The sequence below is a fragment of the Haliotis cracherodii genome, unplaced genomic scaffold (genome assembly GCF_022045235.1).
Source record: "Haliotis cracherodii isolate W230 unplaced genomic scaffold, xgHalCrac1.p SCAF_8, whole genome shotgun sequence".
In the NCBI taxonomy this organism is placed as follows: Eukaryota; Metazoa; Mollusca; class Gastropoda; order Lepetellida; family Haliotidae; genus Haliotis; species Haliotis cracherodii.
Genome location: NW_027266341.1, coordinates 30,878,206 through 30,901,065, shown reverse-complemented (window position 1 = coordinate 30,901,065; position 22,860 = coordinate 30,878,206). Strand labels below are relative to the sequence as shown.

Sequence of the window (22,860 nt, the reverse complement as noted above, 5' to 3'; positions counted from 1 at the left end):
CATCCACCCTATTCTCAGTCTCACCATACATCAAACACCCATCCACCCTATTCTCAGTCTCACCATACATCAAACACCCATCCACCCTATTCTCAGCCTCACCATACATCAAACACCCATCCACCCTATTCTCAGTCTCACCATACATCAAACACCCACCCACCCTATTCTCAGCCTCACCATACATCAAACACCCATCCACCCTATTCTCAGTCTCACCATACATCAAACACCCACCCACCCTATTCTCAGCCTCACCATACATCAAACACCCATCCACCCTATTCTCAGCCTCACCATACATCAAACACCCATCCACCCTATTTGCAATCTCATCATGTTCTCTATTTTCAGCCTCACCATACATCAAACACCCATCCAACCTATTCTCAGTCTCACCATACATCAAACACCCATCCACCCTATTCTCAGCCTCACCATACATCAAACACCCATTCACCCTATTCTCAGCCTCACCATACATCAAACAACCATCCACCCTATTCTCAACCTCCCCATACATCAAACACCCATCCACCCTATTCTCAGTCTCACCATACATCAAACACCCATCCAACCTATTCTCAGTCTCACCATACAACAAACACCCACCCACCCTATTCTCAATCTCACCACCCACCCTATTCTCAATCTCACCATCCACCCTATTCTCAATCTCACCATCCACCCTATTCTCAATCTCACCACCCACCCTATTCTCAATCTCACCACCCACCCTATTCTCAATCTCATCATCCACCCTATTCTCAGCCTCCCCATACATCAAACACCCATCCACCCTTTTCTCAGTCTCCCCATACATCAAACACCCATCCACCCTATTCTCAGCCTCACCATACAACAAACACCCACCCACCCTATTCTCAGTCTCACCATACATCAAACACCCATCCGCCCTATTCTCAATCTCACCATACATCAAACACCCATCCACCCTATTCTCAGCCTCACCATACATCAAACACCCATCCACCCTATTCTCAGTCTCACCATACAACAAACACCCATCCACCCTATTCTCAGTCTCACCATACATCAAACACCCATCCACCCTATTCTCAGCCTCACCATACAACAAACACCCATCCACCCTATTCTCAGTCTCACCATACAACAAACACCCATCCACCCTATTCTCAGCCTCACCATACATCAAACACCCATCCACCCTATTCTCAGCCTCACCATACATCAAACACCCATCCACCCTATTTGCAATCTCATCATGTTCTCTATTTTCAGCCTCACCATACATCAAACACCCATCCAACCTATTCTCAGTCTCACCATACATCAAACACCCATCCACCCTATTCTCAGCCTCACCATACATCAAACACCCATTCACCCTATTCTCAGCCTCACCATACATCAAACACCCATCCACCCTATTCTCAACCTCCCCATACATCAAACACCCATCCACCCTATTCTCGGCCTCACCATACATCAAACACCCATCCAACCTATTCTCAGTCTCACCACCCACCCTATTCTCAATCTCACCATCCACCCTATTCTCAATCTCACCATCCACCCTATTCTCAATCTCACCACCCACCCTATTCTCAATCTCACCACCCACCCTATTCTCAATCTCACCATCCACCCTATTCTCAATCTCACCACCCACCCTATTCTCAATCTCGATCACCTTCCACCCTATTCTCTATCTTAAACAGGAAGCCACAACAGTAACACCCATCCATTCTCAGTTTGCTTCCTCATATTGACTCAAACCCCAATCCACACATTAGTTGTATAAAATACTCATTCATATTACCAAACCTATCCACTTTACCAAAGCCATTCTCATGCCCCTGGATCCATCTTCCTGGACACCTATCTGCAACCCCAATTTCCTTGGTAACGAATCATTCAGAAAAAAACACTAGATTACAGCACTATTTAGGATGGAGACTGGTCAGAATTAAGCAACACTAGATCACAGCGTTGTTTAGGATGGAGACTGGTCAGAATTAAGCAACACTAGATCACAGCACTGTTTGGGCTGGGGATGGGAAAAAGCTACACTAGATGTATGACATTATTAAGGTTGTGGCACCATAGCTATTATTTCTGGGTATTGGTAAACCAGTGCTGATCATTCACAGGGGACTAGACATTGGCAAATGGCAGTCCATAGAATTTGAATGGAGTCAGTCATTTACCATGTTGTTATCATGTAAACTCACTTTTTATTATGTATATCAGTCTAGTTAATGATTTTCTAATTACACTTAAGCAATGTCTTAGTTTTAAAATGGCACTAATAATGACATCATGACCTAGACAACAAATGGGCACGACACTGTGGACCAGTCCCTCTTTCTGCCACTAATAATGCATCCTAGGTATTGACAAGACGGCCATGTTCCAACAGAAGTGTCATCTATAAATAGACAAGATATTCCCGAAATACATTTAAATTGGTAAGGCCCTTAGTATTGTTGGTTGGATTACGAGCCAGCAGACAAATTATTCCAGTAATTAGAACAATTTTGTTTTGGATGAAATGAAAAAAAAAAAGTGAGATTTTATCACTGTTGTTCGTAAGAAATGGTGAATAAAGTATATAAAAATATCTATATTCTTACCAAAAAAATCAATTATCTTGCCACGTTTAAACCTGTTTGTTTTTCATTCATAGGTAGGATTTGATTCCACTCACTCACTCACTCACTCACTCACTCACTCACTCACTCACTCACTCACTCACTCACTCACTCACTCACTCACTGAAGTTGCCAACCAAAAGTTTTGTAAACCAACTTGTAAGAAGAAGGCCTAATCAACTGTTAGTTATATGAGTAGAGTGAATCAAGGCATAACAATATTTCATCAAGTCCATTTTTTGGAATCAAATTGTCTGCATTTTTTTGTCTGCATTGTCTGCAAGTTTATCCTTTCATAATTTCTCCATTACATGCTACAGCATTGTAGCAGAGTCCGTTTCAATATGACAACTCATCCAAAGTATCTTTGTGACATTTAGCCCATTCCTGCCATATCACATGATAATATCATGTTTGAGATGAAATATAATCATTTCTCTGTCCTGATGTGATATATACTCCCCTTGCACACTAACATACACAGAATGGTTTAATGTGCGAGTATCAGGTGACGGAGATGCCACCAGACAGTACTGACTCTGTAGATACAATTACCTCATCAGCATCACGTGCAGTTACCCACTACACAGATCTCAGGGTCTCATTGAGGACATTAGGAACAACATACACACATTACTTCGTCTACCACAGAGGTTATTTTCCTGGCTGATCTTCATGATTACAATCTGATTACAATATGATTACAATATGTAGCTGGATAATCACTCTTATCCATGTTATGACAGGGGAGGTACAAATCAGATTAGTTGTCTCAGTCCATGCTTGGCATGAAGACACTTGTACAGTCTAGGGACAGAACTGTGAACTTCAGAGACACTCACAAAGATTAATTTGTGGCTCTCGGCAGTGAGGAGACATTCGTTGCACTTCTGTCAGTCCAATGAATGTCATGCAAGACAGACATTTTTGGGGTGAAGTCCACAGGGAAATATGGTGTTCTTGTCTCGGGAAGATTAGCCATGGCTAAATCCTTGTGTCAGTTGGTCTTTTCGTGTTTTGTACAAGCTGTAACTTGAAAGCTGAACTCAAATGCTAAGTTTTGGTGACAATTTTTAATTTTTTGTCTTTCATAATGAATTGTTTTTCATTATCAATATTTCTGATGTTTTTGAAGACTTTGGAAATGCTTTCGTTTGAACAAGATGGTTGCCTCGTTTTCTTTTGAGTCGTTTGAAATTGAGTCTTTGATGGAGTGTCCAAATATTAATTAACTGTTTCAGAAAAAAGACTACTTTGATGTTGCTGGACACTGAAATAACATATCTGTCAATGATTTGTCATTGTTTGGTATATGAATCATCCAAATCTCATGAAGAATTCATTTTTCAGTTCAAGTACATGTCGTTATGTAATACTTTGAATTAATATTGAATTTACAATTAAATGTCAGTAATTGATTTTAATCTGTTCTTCATCTCAATGCCAAATATGTTTGCCAAATTTGTTTTAAAAAATAACTTTGTATTCATGACTAACTTGTATTGATATCAACTTGTTCCCATCGCTATATGGCTGAAATAATCGCCCATGCGAAGTTTAACTTTTAACTAACTCGCTCATCTCAAGCTTATTTCCAACACATTGTTGTATCATTTATAAGCAATACTTATGTTTGACGTACATTTGTGTTCCAGAGGGTTTGAGCACAAACACTTTGGTAAGAATCACGGTGGAAGATGTCAACGACAACCGCCCTGTCTTTGACCCTGCGACCTACAATACCAATATCAAAGAAGGACTGTCACTGCAGCCATTGCTGACCGTCCATGCACAAGACAGCGACGATGGCGTGTTTGGGACAGTGAGATACTCTATCCAGAAGGGAAATAATCAGGGGCTCTTTGCCATCAACCCGAGCAATGGTGAGGAAAAAATGAAATAATTTGTTGGTTTAGATGAAATATTCAATATGGAAACATGACTGGTGGACAATTAATAATTGATAACTAAGTGAGTCACGAAATGAGGTCCTTTGTAGACAGTGAAATAAAAAGTGTGATCTGAATGTCGGGAGGGGGGAATAATAATCTCCAGATGATCCAGTAATTAAGTTACAACAAACATGGATTATATGGCGTCATTGCCATGATAGAACAGCACAGGTAGGAACTAAAGGTGAAGGTCTCTCAGAATAGGTTATCATTTTGTGTTTGGTTAAAAATTCAGTGTGCTTTGTAGTTACTGATTAAATTCTATTTTATCTGTGAATATAAAATGTGTAGTTGACTTTAGTTGAAACTATATGCTGGAAAGTTTTCAGTCTACTATAATGGCACTGTGATTTTCAGACTAATGTCATGAAGATCCAGTCAGAAAATACATAATAAAAGATTATTTGTCACTTGAGAATTAAAATGTTTGTCTCCGATTGTGACCTGAGAAAGGTAACCTAGCACTTGTCTTTGTTCTTAGATGCCAGGATGTGAAGACAAAGGTGTACCCAGTGTACTAGGTTGATAATGGAGTGATTATGCTTGCAGGAGTTATATCCCTTGCCAAAATGCTGCCCAATGGAGAGAGGATCTATGATCTGGAGGTTCAGGCGACTGACGGAGGTGGCCTCCAGGCCGGCCAGCCAGCCAGGGTCAAGGTCAGCATCACTGGAGCCAGTGCCTTTCCACCGACTTTCAACCATCTCCTGTACAACTTCAGCATCAGCGAGGGTGCAGGCGCTAACCGTGTCATTGGGAGCATCTCTGCAACATCAGAAGATCCACACTCACCGAGAGGTAGCATTTCAATACTTTCGCCAAATCTATTAAACATTTCGGCAACCAAGTAGCTTCAATAGTGACGTAATACAATGGTTTTCATAATTGGTTGTAGTTTGGCCTTGTTGTTAATGATAAGTGAGGTCAACAATCACACAAAAAGGACAGAAGATTTGTTTCTCCTCACAATGGCAAATGGTCCATAAAGACCCCAAAAAATTGTGAAGAAATCAACACTTTTTTTCCAACAACTTCTTTATTGTTTGTAACAATGTTTCAGGGGCACCTCAGAAGTAGCCCTGAGACATTGTTACGTGCAATAAAGAGGTTTTCAATAAGAAGTGTTCTGTCCTAATGATCTTCCAACTTCTAAATGCCTATCTAACTTGAAACTAAATTCACATTCAACTCATTTTGTATCATGATCTGATTTCAGTGAAATACAGGATCCTGTCGGGTGGCAATAATTGGTTTGCCATCAGTGCGTCCACCGGCTCCATCACAGCGGTAGGTGACCTGGACCGAGAGACCAGAACCTCTGTGCTCCTCAGTGTGGAGGCGGAGGCAGGAAATCCACCCAACTTCTCCACAGCTCAGGTAGGTCCAACTTAACAGTGGCAGTCATGTGGATGAATTTGTCCCGAGTTTTAGCTTCATTCTCTTGGAAACATAGCAATAAATATTTATCGAAATTGTATCACTGACAGTGGAAGGAATTTTTTTTGTGATGGGACCACATACCATTACATAAGAGTTATGTGCCCTTGTCTTAAAGTGGATGTTACCTGGAAAAAAGTTGCATTTCTTGGTTTAAGTTTAATAATGCCATTCAGAAAGTTATGTGTCCTTGTTTTGAGATAAATGTCAGAAAAGTGTGAATGAGTAAGTTGGGTTTATGCCGCTTTGAACAGTATTCCAGTTATAAATATCACAGTGTGGCAGCTTAAATATGGGAAGAAAGCCAGAAGCAGGTCTCAGTCTTTAACCGATTTGGTGAAAACTATGACGACAGATATGGTGCTCACAAACCTGGAATCATAACTTGGGTAAACCGGGATTCGAACCCATGATCATTGGTTTTTGGCATGCCCAGGGGACGCAACTCTGCACAGCGTATTGTGGCGTCTTAGACAACTGGGCCACCTGTTCCCACAACAGTTTCCATGGGTACTCCATCCTTGTTTTCAGGTTAATATTACCATAAAATAAGTACTTTGTCTTTTTTTCAGGTGAATATTACCATCCTAGACATCAACGACAATTCTCCAGGTTTTGCAGTTAGCAACAACTACTTGGAAATCAACGAGAGAGAGGACCGTGACATGACTTCCAACATCTATGTTGTCCAGGCAACCGATGGAGACAATGAGAGAAATGGAACAATTCAGTACAGCCTACTGAACAATCCAGGAAACTTGTTCCGCATCGATCCTATGAGCGGAGAAATCCGACTCCAGGGAAAGTTGGACTACGAGCATCAGCAGAGATACGAAATGCAGATTGTTGCTGCAGATCAGGGAGTCCCAACACCTCGCAGTTCAACCATGACCTTGGTGATAAATGTCAAGGACGTTAATGACAACCCACCAACCTTCGCTAGATCGGTTTATAATTTCAGCGTTCAGGAAAATATACAACTGACAGCTTCATTTGCACAGATAAATGCAACTGATCGAGATTCAAATGAAAATGGGAGGGTGTTTTACATTTTTGAAGACAGCATGTATTCATCTGTGTTTGGTATCAATCCTCCAAACGGAAATTTATATGTGAAAGAGCCATTGGATCGTGAAGAAATTGATTTGTATGTTTTGACAGTCATTGCAAGTGATCACGGGAAGCCTTCCAGGCTAACATCCACAGCACAGGTGAGAATTCATGTCACAGACGAAAATGACAACAATCCAGTCTTCTCGAGTGGATTTTACCACTTCACAATTCAGGAAAACCTTCCGATCGCTAGCACCGTCGGACGAGTCATGGCACTTGATTCTGATATTAACCAAAATGCAGAACTTCAATTTCGGTTCCTCAATACCCCACCCAAGTTTGTGATTAACCCCCACAATGGGGAAATCACCACGATGGAGAGGCTGGACCGAGAGCTTGAGAGTGATGAGGTGCTCACAGTGATTGTGTCGGACAGGGGGACCCCACCTAGATCCGCCTCAGCAACAGTGAAGATACACGTCTTGGACATCAACGACAATCCCCCAGAATTTGTCCGAAGAGATCCCAAGGAAGCCATCACAGTGGATGAGAACCGTCCAAAAGGGACCAAAGTGATGCAAGTGATAGCTACTGATCAAGATGCTGGCGAGAATGGCACAGTAGCGTATTCTCTAGCAAATGGTAAGAACTTGAACAAATACTTTAATCCGTGAAAGTAAAATACAGTAAGATGAATTGAAAGTGTTTCCATCCTCATTAGAAGACAGGGGTTTCTTTTGCCATTTTAACATAGGGACTTTAAATAACCTGTTTTTGACCGAATAAGACCACCTTGTATACACAGATCAGAGTTAGATATATAACTAGTCCTGAGACTATTGAAAATCTGAAAGGGCTACTTCTTTTCTTTCAAACTCTATTTTTAGAACTGATTTAGCTGAGAGTATCTGAATCTGTTATGCAGAAAGACTTCGCACTTTGTTCATTTAAAAATTCAAAAGTACTTTCATTTATCAAAATTAGTTTTGAGAACCACAGAAAATTGTTGTTCTATTTTCAGCGCCTGGAGAGAATGCCGGAACAAACAACTTTGCCATCCATGCCTCATCAGGTTGGATTACCACGAAGGAAGTTCTGGACTTTGAAACCAGACAGCAGTACAAGCTGGAGGTCATCGCCCGGGACAACGGGGTCAGGTCGCTGCAGAGTAGGCAGACCATCGTCGTTTCGGTCGGCGATGTCAATGACCAGGCACCTTTGTTTCATGCAAAGAACGTCACATTTGATGTCGTTGAGAACACTGATATTGGGACCGTTGTAGGCGTCGTCACTGCCCACGATAGGGATTCGGGTGAAAATGGCCGTGTATCATACTACATCATATCAGGGAATGTGTTCAGCCTTTTCACGGTGGACCGCATTACAGGGGAGATAACTAGTATTAGGGAAATCGATTACGAGGAATCGTCATCTCACGTACTGGGAATTCGAGCCATCGACAACAACGCACTATACCCCAAGAGCAGCAACATAAGCGTGACTATTCGGGTAGTGGATGTCAATGATAATGCTCCAGTCTTTGAACAAGATCCTGTTCTGCTGAGAACTGTCAAGGAAAACACTCCCACAGGTCATGCAGTGTACACATTCACAGCAACTGATAAAGACTCTGGACAGAATGGAACTGTCCAGTACAGAATCACCAGTGAATCCTACTCCGGGCCAAATCCAGATGCTGGTAGCTATTTCATGATCGATGCCAGTTCAGGGCAGTTGAAGATCAAGAAAAATATTGATTACGAGAAGGTTCATCAAATTTCCCTGATAGTAGAAGCTCGAGACAAATGTCCCACTCAGGACTGCGTGCTGAACGCCTCTGTGACGACAATTGTGTATGTTATAGACGTCAATGACAACAACCCCATTTTCGAGTCGCCAGCCCAGGTGGAGATCTTTGAGGACGAAAATGTCGACTATCCTGTGCTGTATCTGCTGGCTACTGACAAGGACGCTAATGAGAACAATAGCGGGAATAACCTGGTCACCTACAAGATCCTCTCCGGCAACAACGCGGACAAGTTTGACCTGGAAAGCACCACAGGTAACAAACAATGCCAGGGTAACAAAACAAATTTTGTAAACAACATCTTTCGATGAAAAGCTTCCCCAGGTCTTCTGGTTCAGGAATAAACACCCTGCAATATGGCATGTTGTTAATGCGTACAATCTTTGGAAACAGCAGAGAAATATTTTTTAATTTCAATTATTCGAAAATCATTGTCACTGAACCTGTGCACTGTGCTTATTTTATTTTGAATATAATAAAACACCATTGAATATAATGAAACACCATTGAATGTAATAACACACCATTGAATATTATAAAACACCATTGAATATAATAAAACACCATTGAACATAAGACAATTGGTGATAATTGCATGCATGATGGTTGGTTGCAACTTATGCTGGTAGATGAATGAAGGTTTCATTGAATTTTCAATGAGTTTTCCAATGATTTGGGATGTAGTGTTGATATTTATGGATCTTTAAGTTATGTACAAAATATTATTGATTGTATGGTATGGTTAGATTTCATGGTTGTGTTATTTCTTCTCTCAGGCCTGCTGACTATAGCGAACTCTCTGAACCGGGAAGAAAAGAGCTCCTATGCTCTCAACATCAGTGCTGAGGATCATGGTTCACCAAAGCGGATTTCACACAAAGTGCTCAACATCATCATCAAGGATGTCAACGACAATGCCCCTCACTTCACCAACTCCACCTACCATGCCAGCATCCCGGAACACGCCAGCTCTGACAGCGCGGTTGTCACCGTCCATGCTACTGATGCCGACGTTGGCTCTAATGCCAGACTGACCTACATGATTCCAAGTGGTATTGCTGACAACAAGTTCACAATCGACAACACCACTGGAGTGGTCAAGGCAACAATGTCACTGGACAGAGAAGAGAAGGATACGTACATTGTGTCAGGTAGGTGACACGCTGTGTTGAGAGTGCCCTTATAGTAAGGGATCTTTATGATTTACCCCATCTTCGCCAAGGATGTTTTAAGAGTAATAATTAACAGTGACAAAACACATTTCCATAATTATAAGAAATTTCCTTTGTACAATTCCAACTATACAATGAGAATGTGTTTATCAATAGTGATGATACAGATCTTTATTCAACAGCAACCTGTGGGTATTAATGATGTTTTAGTATTAAAAGATCTTTGGTACCATTTGCCCATCAGTGTTAAGAAGAGTAAGAGATCTCTATGGGTAGAAAAGAAATGGTCAACAGTCCGCCATGATTGTGAATGATGTGGTCATACAGGGCTTAGGTTTGTGTTGAAAAAGTTTACAGTAATACTTGAGATTAGTTGGTTCATCTGAATTATGATTGGTTACTGCAATGATGATGATGATGATGATGATATCTTCATTTCAGTGTATGTTCGTGATGGCGGCTACCCCACCAACTACGACCAGGCAACAATCATCATCAGTATCCTGGACATCAACGACAACACTCCAGTCTTTAAAAGTAAAACCTACAAACTTAACATCCCTGAAAACAGTGAGCAGACATCCATCTTCGCTTTTACCGCCTACGATGCAGACTCTGGGCAAAACGCTGACATACTCTACAGCATCACTGGTGAGTTGAATAAAAAATACATTGCATGTTACCCAAGAGATAATATTCAGAATTCAGATTGGCTCTTATCAGATCGGCTCAAGTTCAGATGTGACAATCATGAAGTGCAACCTCTTTGCAGGGTAGTGATTGGTCTGGAGAGTTTTGAGTCAAAATGAGTTTGAGAGGACTGATTTAAGAGATTAATGGGAGTCCATGTCTGTTTGGCTCTGATTGATCTTGAAGTCTTGGTGAAGAAATGGCACTGCAGTGATTGTAGCACTTTGATGATTTCAAATGTTTTTGCCACTTTGAGATATTGATGTTGAATTAGGAAATAATGTCCCCAGAGCTTCCAACTTTCGTCTCCCAGACAGCTTCCACCAGGAATAGATAGTGCTTGTTTCTGAAATAGTTCACTGCAGGATGTGCTGGTGCATTGATTGATACTAAAGTGAGGCAGATCAGTGATTTTGAAAAATGTGAAGAAGTTGATGGTAAGGATTTTACCAGAATTGTAAGGTTTCATTAATTTAGGGCAGTTTGAGGTCACAGTATTTGAGAGCTCAGGGTTTTTTATTTGATAGTTTAAGATTCAGTTGATGACGAAAACAATTCAAATTTACATTGAGATTTAATATTTCTTATCTTAAGAGGCTAATCAGCTTTTGTTTCACCTCCCAGATGGAAATGAAGAAGGGAAGTTTTCTGTGGATCCAATCACTGGAGACCTGTCCTGTAAAACTTTGGACCGAGAGTCCACAGAGGAATACAACCTGACCATCGCAGCTACTGACCGGGGGTCCGTGCCTCGCTCTGGAGAAAGCCTAGCGTTCATCACGGTGCTGGATGAGAATGACAATGACCCCCACTTCAGTCAGCCCATGTACAGTTCGCCCATCCCAGAAGACATACAGAGAGGTCACACCGTTCTGCAGGTCATGGCCACAGATGCTGACAAAGGTCACAACGGTGATCTCACTTACTCCCTCGGGAACGACACTGAAGGACTGTTTAGTGTGAATGCCTCTTCAGGGGAGATAACCACCACTGGGTAATCATCTTTTTGCACATTGTTGGAGATTGATTGGTCCTCACAGTCCAGAACCATATCATTTTCCGTCTGCCCAGTCCTCACTGTAATGCTATAGCACTAAATAAAGCAAGGCTAGATTTTGCCAGGTCTGAATCTCACTGGGGCTTCTTTTCTATTTATATGAAATTGTTTGTTTCTGTCCCAAAATGTTTTTTTAGAGACCAAGCTTTAGTGTAGCGATTGTCATATTGTTTAAGAGCCTCGCCAGGAAAAGTGATGGAATTCCTGCTTTAAAGGAAATCATATTAGGACTGTCTGAATGTAATAGATTTGTTCTACCTGTTGAGAGATGTGTACAGGCTATTGTTTGTTATTACAGGTTGTTTGACAGAGAAAAGAAGAGCAGTTACTCGTTTGATATCGTGGCCATGGATGGAGGTATTTCAGGCCCTCGGAACAGCACTGCTAGAGTTGACATCATCATTAGTGACATCAATGATAACGCCCCTGTGTTTGCGGAAGTGCCGTACCGACGGTCAGTGGGTCCGTCCACAGGGAGAGGGGTTGAGATACTGACCGTATCGGCCACGGACCCCGACGAGGGGGACAATGGAGATGTTGAATATCGCATGGACCTGGCATCTGGGAGTGAGCAGTACTTTGAAATGAACGGAGCAGCCATCATAACCAAGAGGGACCTTGGTGGAGCCGTTGGCTACCACAATATACAGATTGTCGTGATGGACAAGGGCAACCCAGTCCTCAGCTCCACCGGTCAGTACTAACTAAACTTATGAGTTGGGTTTGGTTGTACTCTGTTAGCAGTATTTCAGCTATATCACGACAGTGGACACCAGAAATAGGCTTTACACATTGTACCCATGAGAATTAAACCCAGGTTTTTGGCGTGTGACAAGGAAACCACTAGGCTATCCCACCGCCCCCTCTAAAATTATAATTATTTTAACTTTTCCTGCATTACTCCTTAATGCATTTACTGCTCACCTTTGACAGTAGTGAAGCTGTGATTGATCCTGCTGAAGAATTAAAATGTGTTGTTCCATTCAGAAGCATTCAGCTGCCACGTCATTTCGGAAGTGGTAGACGTATGATGTCTCCATATTACTATGGGTCATGAAACAGAACACATGTGCTGCTAATAATAAATATCTAGATTTTACTAGAATTATGAGTGAGTGAATGAGTGAGTTGGGTTTAACGCTGAGTTTGACAGTATTCCAGTTATATCACGGCGTGTCAGCTTAATGTGGGAGGAAAGCTCGAAGTGATGCAGGTCTCAGACATTTACCACTTTTGGTGAAACCCACAGGCATGGGTATGGTGCTGACAAATCTAGAAACATAATCGGGGCGAACCGGGATTCGAACCCACAATCATAGGTTTCTGGCATGCCCAAGGGACGCAACTCTGCACAGCAAATCACGGCGCCTGAGACGACTGGGCCACCCGTGCCAACACTAGAATTATGAAATGAATCAAATGGACTAAGTTTTGACTGAGTCTTGATGTTTGATTGCAGGGGTTGTTGAGATCACAGTGGGAAGCCCCAGCAGCCCATCCTTGTCTTTCACTCGGGAAGAGTATCATCATACCATTCCAGAAGATCGGGGCAATGGGACAGATGTGATTCAGGTGGGAGCTATCTACGACTCCCACATCGTCACTTACAGGTTCGCTGGCGGCAACAACGGCAACCCATTCAGCATCAACACCAACAATGGTGAGTGCAACATCGAATAGAGGATTTTCTATCAGTGTAAAAATTTGGAATGAAAACCCAAATATTGAATATAACCGATTTCCAGGCTTGCTTGGTGGAAATATAAGGGCTGTAGATGAGCTGATCAAGACTGATATATTCCATTCTTTTACAGTACAACCAGCAGTGAGAAAAAATCATTTCAAACGTTTAAATTTCAATTACAGGAATGATCTCGGTACACAACACTAATCTGATCGACTACGAGATGAGTCCAAGAGTGCGCCTGATTGTCCAGGCTGCAGCAGGAGGAGTTGTCGCCTATGCCACTGTCTGGGTCAACTTGACTGATGTCAATGATAATGTTCCCAAATTTACACAGAACAAATACATCACTTCAGTCTGGGAGAACAATGCCCCAGAGACCTTCGTCACCATGGTAACTGCCTCCAAAATAGCAACTATATTCAGATTAAATCTGGTTTTATTTAAACAGTATTCAAGTCTGACATGCTACCATAGTTTCAAGTTAAGGAATTGTGTGTGTTTTGTCCTTTGTTACAAATAACAAGTCAGTGGTTCTTGTAAACAATGAATCAGGTAGTCAGATGAACTTTAAAGACACCAAAAGTCCTAATAGTGTTTCTTTTTCGGGTCCACACAATCGAAAACTAGGATGGAAAAATAACAAATAGTGATATATCTTTGTGACAGAGAAGCAAGTATTTAAGAACCTACGCTGTAATATTAAAGCGTGTTGTTCTTGCAGGTACAGGCCAATGATGAGGATACAGGCAGGAACGGTCAGGTTCTGTACAGCATCATCAACGGCAACAAAGACGACGCCTTCGTAATTCAACCTCCCTACACTGGCATCATCATCACATCGAGAGATTCCTCATCACTGGACAGGGAGATTCAGGACACGTATCAGCTGACCATCGAAGCTGTGGACCAAGGAAACCCCAGCTTGTCATCAACCTGCATCCTCTCCATCAACGTCAACGATGAGAATGACAACGCGCCTTTCTTCCGTACCTTTCAGTCTGTGCACATCAGTGAAAGTAAGTATAAGCTGTGACGATCTCATTTGTAAGGTTATTATTTTACAGTCTTCGTGTTAATAGGACCCTGTGAACAAATATGTCAACTATTACTCATGTTTGAAGGTCCAGGTTAGAATTAGTTTTCAGCTGCCTGCGCTTGATGTAAGAGGCAACAACATTTTTCAGTAGAGTACTAATCAAAGTAACCTCAAGTCATGCATATAACCAGTAACAAGACAAAGTTGTTCCTACTTCGAGCTCTGGAACATCATGTATGTGTTGTGTTTTCAGTTCGCAAAGTGGGATCCCAGGTTACTACGGTAACTGCTACAGATGTGGACTTCCAGCCCAAGCTCGTCTACTCCTTCCAACCCAACAGTAACGGTGACGGCAGCTTCAGCATCGACAGGTTCAGTGGCAGCATCTCCCTGGCCAAGGCTGTTGACCATGAAGTCAGGAACCACTATGTACTGGGAATTATGGTAAGAACAGGAGTTTATTCCTGTGAAGATCCGGGGTAGAATAGATCTTCAGCAACCCATGCTTGCCAAAAAGGCGTCTATGCTTGTTGTGAAAGGCGACCAATGGAATTTGGTGGTCAGGCTTGCTGACTTGGTTGATGTCTGTCATTGTATCCCAATTGCATAGATCAATGCTCTTGATGTCAATCAGTCACTGGATTGTCTGGTCCAGCCTCGATTATTTACAGACTGCTGTCATATAGCTGGAATATTGCTGAAAACAAAGAACAGGAGTTTACCTGTTCAGACAACAGTAATTATTGAGACAGAAATTATTATTCTTTTAGTGTCATGCTTCAAGACCCTTTCATGAACAGTATAGACATGTTTGTGTAATGTATTTGTGTCTGCAGATTTTAACATCTGAATGTTGCAGGTGTCTGATGGGAAACACAATGCGTTCACGCAGATTGACATCTACATTGACGATGAGAATGATAATGCTCCAGAATTCAGTCAGCAGAATTACCAGGTGAGGTCCCAACTGCCATGTGCTTCTGTAAACTTATTGAACTGGATAATGAAAGGTTGAAAGCTGATGGAAATGATTACAGATAAAGCATTGTTGGAAATTGAGGAAAGTGTTTTTTGATTAAAGTGAAAAGATTGACTTATACTTTCAGTCAAGATATCTGACCAGCAAATGGTTACCTAATTGCAGATTGAATGATTTAATCATGTCCGTGTTCACATTTGAAGGAAGTCAATATTTGTTATACATTCTTGTGACATATTGACATTTTAGAGAACTTTTTAGGGACTAACTCAATTATTACTATAATTCAGTTAACTGATCTACTTTTTGTACTTTAAATGCATTTATCTAAGAAAATCCCAAATTGTTTTCTTTCAACTGTACATGCAGAGATTAAAGTGAAAAGATTGACATATACCTTCAGTCAAGATATCTGACCAGCAAATGGTTACCTAATTGCAGATTATATGATTTAATCATGTCCGTGTTCACAGTTGAAGGAAGTCTATATTTGTGATATAACATATATGACTGAATGAAGTGTTCCTTGTGTCAACTAATGGGATTTCTCTCTACAAGGTGGCACTAGAGGAGGCCACACCCCCAGGCAGATCTGTGATCACCGTCAATGCCACCGACGCCGACTCGGGGGTCAACAAGGTCATCAGCTACAGTCTCCGCTCCAACTTTAACAACAGCTTTTACATCAACTCAAACACAGGTAAAAATGGATGGTTTGACTGGGGATATTTTGGACTGTTTAATCACCTACTTGATTCTTTAGTTGGAAGTTATTTAAGGGTCAAGTCTCTGCATATATTCCGACTTGTTCCTCACATGGAAACAATGTAAGAAGCATGAACTCGGCAGTTCAGTGTTTCTCTGGTCCTGGGTTCGAATCCCAGATTTGCCCACATTATGATCCTATACCTGTATATGTGGGTTGCACATAATAATAATAATAATAATCATAATCATAATAATAAATAAAAACTACAAAACCTTTTCCATAATCATAAGAAATCTCTGCTCAAAGCAGTGTCCATTGTACGATTCCAACTATCATAAACATAGAAATAGAAATTTTTGAAAGCTTTAATAAGGCATTATTGTGTAACAGTGATCAAACAACTTTTGAGCAAGAGTTGACAGGTGTCCTCTGCCGTGGTATTGCTGGAATATTGTTAATAGCGGCGTAAAACCATATCTGCTCACTCACTCATAGAAAGAGCAAACCTGATTGTTCCTCTTGTTGGGAAATGTACCAAAGGCTGGAGCGGCTGGAATATTGCTTGACATGAAGGGAAAATTGACTATTGGCAAGTTGAAGTCACCCTACTTGTGCAGTCTTGTTGGGGGTGGGGCGAGGTGGAATGGGCTATTGGTTAAAGCGTTTGCTCGTCACACACAGGTACAAGGTGTGAAGCCCATTTTCAGGTGTCCCCTGCCGTGATATTGTTGGAACACTGCTAAAAAGCAGCATAAAACCATACTCACTGACTACAATCTTGTGGAGTGTTTTTCTTGTCTCTCTTTGTGCGTGGATCTGATTATGAAACAGATGAGGTGGTCTCACTGATCTCTTTTATTTCCGGCTGATGAACCCAGATGTCTTTAGAACACTGCACTAACCCCCCTACCCTCATTCACTTGCCCACCCACAATGTGTTTTTGTAATTCTTATGACATGATGGAAAGCCATTCTTGCTCACTCTTCCCAAGAAATAACGACCCTGTGTTTTGACCATATCTCTGTTTCTGTGCAGGTACAATCTACACCAACAAGTCGCTGACCTACGAGGCGTTTTCCTCCATCATTGAGCTTGTGGTTATCGCACAAGATGGCGGCTCCCCGACTCTGTCCGACATGGTGGCAGTCCACATCCAGATCACTGACATCAACAAATACAGTCCACAGTTTGAACAGACCAGCTATGAGTACGTAGTCATGACACTCATGTTTAGGATGCGTAATGTTGTTTCCCCTTGCCCATAAAGATCTGGGTTAGAATTAATTTTCAGCATTCCATGCTTGTCATAAGAAGCAACAAACTGATTTGTGTGGTCAGGCTTGCTAATGTGGTAGTTGCATGTCATTGCACCCCAATTGCATAGATTGATGCTCATGCTGTTAATCAGTGGATTGTCTGGTCCAGACTTGATTATTTACAGACCAATGTCACATGATGAAGGAGTAAGTATATACTCGGAAACATTGTGTTCCTCATTATAAAGAAGTTGACGTCCATAAATTCTCTTCCCTATGTCATATAGCTGGAACATTGCTGAGTGCAATAAATAACAAACAATATGACTGTTCCATCTGAATATACAGGTACCCCAGTCAAATTGCAAATCGACTTTAGGAAACTGCATTTACAAACCTGATTTAGCTGTAATATTGAAGTGTAAATTAGTTAACATTCTGTCTTTCATCCACTAGATACACTACAAAGAAGTTCCATAAGACTGTGTCATTGAATACTTTGCTTCTTTCTCCAGAGTCAACATCAGTGAATTCAGTGTCAGAGGCGAGTCCATCCTTTATGTGAGAGCCATCGACAGAGACATCACTCACATACATCGTGATGACAACGTTAACTACAAACTTATCGGTGAGGGAGCCAATACTTTCCAAATTCGAAGAAAGACCGGCCAGATCTTCCTCATGAGCCAGGCCAATCGAGAAAATGTCTCCCAGTATAATCTCACAGCTGTTGCCACGGACCGCGGCCATCCGCCGAAGAGTTCATCCGTGCCTGTGAAGATCATTGTTGAGGATGAGAATGATAATCCACCTCGTTTCCATGAGACGGACAACATATACCATGTTCCTCTCCCTGAGAATACCCCACCTGAGAAGGTGTTTAAACATGTAGCTGCTGACGATGCTGACGAAGGTCTTCATGCTGAGATACAGTACACTATTACATCTGGAAACAACGAAGGCATTTTCCATATTCATGGAACTAACGGCAGCTTGTTTATCATGCCCGGGGCTCACCTGGATTACGAGAGCCATAAATCCCACCGACTTATTGTCAGAGCAGTGGATTGTACGAGGTGTCTGCCAGACCAGCCGCGGTTGTCAGCATTTGTTACAATTCAGATTAATGTGTCGGATGTGAATGAGTTTCAGCCTGAATTTCCCATTTCACCTTACAACGAATGTGTGAAGGAAAATATGCCCCCGAACACTACAGTGTTCCAAGCTCAAGCCAATGATGGGGATGGTGGGATGTATGGCATCCTCACTTACAGCATCCTCCAAAACAGTTCCGATGCTGGCCACTTCTCCATCAATAGCAAGACGGGACACATCCTAACCAGATCAGAGTTTGACTACGAGGCCCGGAATTCCTACTCTTTCCACATCAAGGTACAAGACCCTCAGTACACAAGTGTTGTTGGTGTGACAGTGAAGGTTTTGGATGTCGATGAGTATGTGCCCAAGTTCTTTAAAGAGCGTTACAATTTTAATGTGACGGGTAGTGCTCGACGTGGTGACTATGTCGGACAGGTCAGCGCCACTGACCAGGATGGAGGGAACGCGGGGAAAGTGGTGTACATGATTGAATACTCGGATGACTATTTCGAGATCAACCCAACAACTGGGAACATTACTGTGAAACGGTCATTCCATGAAGATGCACCTTCACAAAGACGGAAGCGTGCATTGACAGGTGATTCCACGCCTCTGATTATCAGGGCGTGGTCAGGGAGGGAGGATTCGCTGGAATCCACCTCAAGAGTGGAGGTTGCTATCGATCGAGATTGTGAAGGATGTGTGTATGTTCCCCAGCCTCTTGTTGATGGAATGAGTAAAGTAGCCATTGCCATGATCATTGTGGTGAGTGTGTTGGTCCTGCTGGCCACCATCATTGTTATAATATGTCTTGTGAGCAGTAGACGACGGCGCAACAAGCGTCCCCCTCATGACCCCAACGAAAATGTTGACAGTGCTGCATTTAGTTTTACACCTCCTCCTGCCATGCGGCCTCATATCAATGGTGGACCTCCTCCTTACAAAGAACATCTGCACTTCGGACCGGATGCATCAAATGTGACAAGCTCCGATATATCCGACCAATCACATTCTGCCTCCAGTGGGCGGGGCTCGGCTGAAGAGGAGGAAGATGAAGAAATAAGGATGATCAATTCCAACACACAGCTTCAGAGCTCACAGACATTCATGCGGCGCAAACAGATGCCGGATTCAGGGATTCAACAGGATGACGATACCCTCTCTGAGCCGTCAGTACAAAACCACCAAGAATATTTAGCCAAATTAGGTATAGACTCTACAAAGATTGGAAAACCGAAACCCAAAGCCCATCAAATTGCTCATTCCGTGGAAAGCATGCATCAGTTTTCCGATGAAGGTGGTGGCGAGGGGAATGTAGACATGGGTCACAGTGACTATGATAAGATGACCGACATGGAGACCGACGAAGAGGTTGCCATGATCGATAGAAACAAAGACTTGGGCTTCCATGAGCCAGAAACTCAACACGCTGGCTCTCTTTCTAGTGTTATCAATAGTGAAGAAGAATATAGTGGGTCTTATAACTGGGACTATCTCCTCAATTGGGGGCCACAGTACCAACCCCTTGCTCATGTGTTTGCTGAAATTGCCAAATTAAAAGATGATAATGTTCAGCCGAGGAAACCTCCAGTGCGGACAGTTCCTCAGAGACATATAAACACACAGCTGACCCCTAAGGTCAAGATGGTGCCACCACCCATGATTACTAATGCACCACCAAAAGCCTTTGCCCCTCGCCCTAGTCACACATCTTCCGGTAGTTCATCCCGTGGCATCCCTTCAGCCAGAGCTAGCACCATGAACACTTCAATGCCAAGCCTACCCCGCTCGCCAATAAGCTACGACTCAAGTGTCACATCACCAGCGCTCACCCCCTCTTTTACCCCCTCCCTGTCTCCCCTGGCAACGGGCTCCCCCTCTCCAGTTGTTAGTGCTCACGGGTCTGCGCATAGTTCCGGACATAATACTCCAGGAAAAGGTGTCTCAAAACAAAATATCCGGCTTGCGATGAGCGCTTCTTCAGAGTCGGAACAAGAGTTCCGGATATGAACCGTGACATTGAACTATATGAATGAATTGATTTTATGAAACCGTATGGATATTTTATGAATGATTGTGATAAGAGACCTTTCCAATTGACATGGTTGCAAGCATCTAGTTGTCCGTGTTGTTATGACGTGCTATCAGCATTATGGACAAACAGTGAAATAATTATGCAAATGTGGACCATTGTTTCTGATGTTGCCATAGTAACAAGGATGCATGTTCAACCATTCAGCAGTGCGATGTGCCTGCTTGCTGACGTATTGGTAAAGTGTCTATTTTTGTAGATCATCTGTGTATATAAGTCATTGAATATTTTAGTATGGTTAGCCTGACATCATTAGAAGCAAGTGTACATTAACAATGAGATTATTTAAAGTGTCATGCTTGCTGCATATTTAACAAATCCATGTCTTGTAGATATATAAAGGAATCGTAACAGTGTACAGAGTGTGAATGGTACAAGCATGAATGTAGTTACCAGATAGAACCATTCAAACGAGGTTTTTAAGTAAATTATGCCAAACTGCTGCATCTGCATTTTACATTGACATGAACACACCAAAGATACCTGACTATGAAATAGACATCTGGTAAATTTTATCTTGTTTGTTTATTTTAGAATTGTTGACGCTGGCATATAGGTGTTTGTTCGTCTTCTGATCACTCACATTCCAGACATGCCAGGAGACGTTATTTTAAACTCTTCCCCTCCCTGAACACAATCCTTTCTTCCTTCCTTTACAGGAAAAGTTGTCTATTTCATTATCAGCATCGCCATTAATTCCAGAATCCAGGATCAGTTAGGGCCAGAGAAGTACTATGCAAACAGTCTTACCAGTGCTGTCAATTTTACAATTCATTTCTCATCAACTGTTAAGAATTCATAAATCATCAAGTAAATCAAGTTAAAGTAATCTGTGATGCTTTTGTATTAAGGAAAACTTTCTTGGTAATCATTCACTCCATACAAGTATAGTTAACAGTTGTGTCTAATTATTAGTCAAATACACGGTTATCACACTTGAATAATGGTCTCCGTGTTTTCCCTGTTTGTTTGTCACTCAGTCTTTTACAGTCGCTCATTGTCCTTTATGGTCAAAATGAATTTGTCAAATTTTTGGTTGTCTGAATCATACTTTTAGGTCCACGGCAATGTTAGGAAGCTGGGCTCAAAGAGGAATTCAAATCTGGAAAATATGATTTTAATTTGCCCCACGTCATGTTCGATATGAAAAATAAGACATTCTTGTGCATTTTTTATGGTTTATGAAATTTTAGTAACACATATTTTAATTTTTAATTTTGTGTTTCTATGCAATCGGTGCCATGACACTGAAACCTGTAACCATTGTGTAGGACAGACTCCAATAACTCCGATGAGGTCAATCAGCTCAGTCCGATCACATAGACACAACAGTCATCAACTATACTTGATATGGATTTAACTTCAATGAATTTTAGAAAACAGTAAGCAAGACTTGATGTTAATTAATTAGAAGATGGAGGATTATTGATGATTATAGATTCCATAACATACATGCCATCATTGGAGCTGATCATTGTGCATGAGTGTGTGAAGTAGGATATATGAAAGCCCATCTTATTGCCTGTAATCAGCTAAATACATATCTTCATCTGTATTCATTTTGTACAGTGTAAATGCAATGTTTACTTATTTGTGAGTTTGCATATTTATTTTTATGTGCGAGCTAAACTGAGATATTAATGTTTTGTTAAGCTTGTAAATAATATACAGTTTTTTTGTATGTGTCACTTTGTGACGTCCGCAATCAAAATATGAAGTTAGAGGCAAAAACTAGTAAAGGATACTTTGCAATAAAATGTCAAGAAAGATCTTATTGTTTTGTGATTTTTTAAGTATTGCTGAAATATTGCTGATTGAGGACTGCCTTAAATATTGCTGAATGTTGACTGGCTGAAATATTGCTGATTGATGTGTGGCTGAAATATTGCTGATTGGGTGTCATACTGATGATTGGTAACAGGTTAAAATACTGATAAATGAAGACTGGCTGAAAGATTGCGGATGGTGAATATGGCTGAGCTGTTTCTTACACAGACAGCTCTCAGTTCCCATTAGCAGCTGGCCAAACATTTACTCACTCATTCTAAAGTCATCTTGAAAGGCAGTACACTTGCACAAAGCGATCTTAGCGCTAAGATGATTGTAACTCCCATCCTTTAACATAGGCTTACAATAGTTGTAGTGCTAAGATCGCTTTGTGCAAGTGGGCCCAGGTCAGAAATGCCTCATGACCTTCA

General features: G+C 41.6%; 1 protein-coding gene across 1 annotated transcript in view; it reads left to right on the top strand.

The window, feature by feature from the left end:
• The window catches only part of LOC139450172 (protein dachsous-like), a 110,477-nt gene extending 88,057 nt beyond the window's left edge, over positions 1 to 22,420 (top strand). The window contains exons 3-19 of the mRNA XM_071231850.1: positions 4,292 to 4,519; positions 5,138 to 5,386; positions 5,805 to 5,965; positions 6,598 to 7,720; positions 8,100 to 9,140; positions 9,662 to 10,036; positions 10,499 to 10,708; positions 11,372 to 11,741; positions 12,103 to 12,497; positions 13,264 to 13,464; positions 13,671 to 13,882; positions 14,213 to 14,507; positions 14,781 to 14,971; positions 15,387 to 15,482; positions 16,065 to 16,206; positions 17,252 to 17,423; positions 17,988 to 22,420. Coding sequence (XP_071087951.1) covers positions 4,292 to 4,519; positions 5,138 to 5,386; positions 5,805 to 5,965; positions 6,598 to 7,720; positions 8,100 to 9,140; positions 9,662 to 10,036; positions 10,499 to 10,708; positions 11,372 to 11,741; positions 12,103 to 12,497; positions 13,264 to 13,464; positions 13,671 to 13,882; positions 14,213 to 14,507; positions 14,781 to 14,971; positions 15,387 to 15,482; positions 16,065 to 16,206; positions 17,252 to 17,423; positions 17,988 to 20,580 — 8,054 coding nt within the window. The 3' untranslated portion in view covers positions 20,581 to 22,420. The remainder of the gene's footprint in view (positions 1 to 4,291; positions 4,520 to 5,137; positions 5,387 to 5,804; positions 5,966 to 6,597; positions 7,721 to 8,099; positions 9,141 to 9,661; positions 10,037 to 10,498; positions 10,709 to 11,371; positions 11,742 to 12,102; positions 12,498 to 13,263; positions 13,465 to 13,670; positions 13,883 to 14,212; positions 14,508 to 14,780; positions 14,972 to 15,386; positions 15,483 to 16,064; positions 16,207 to 17,251; positions 17,424 to 17,987) is intronic.
• The last annotated feature ends 440 nt before the right edge of the window (positions 22,421 to 22,860 follow it).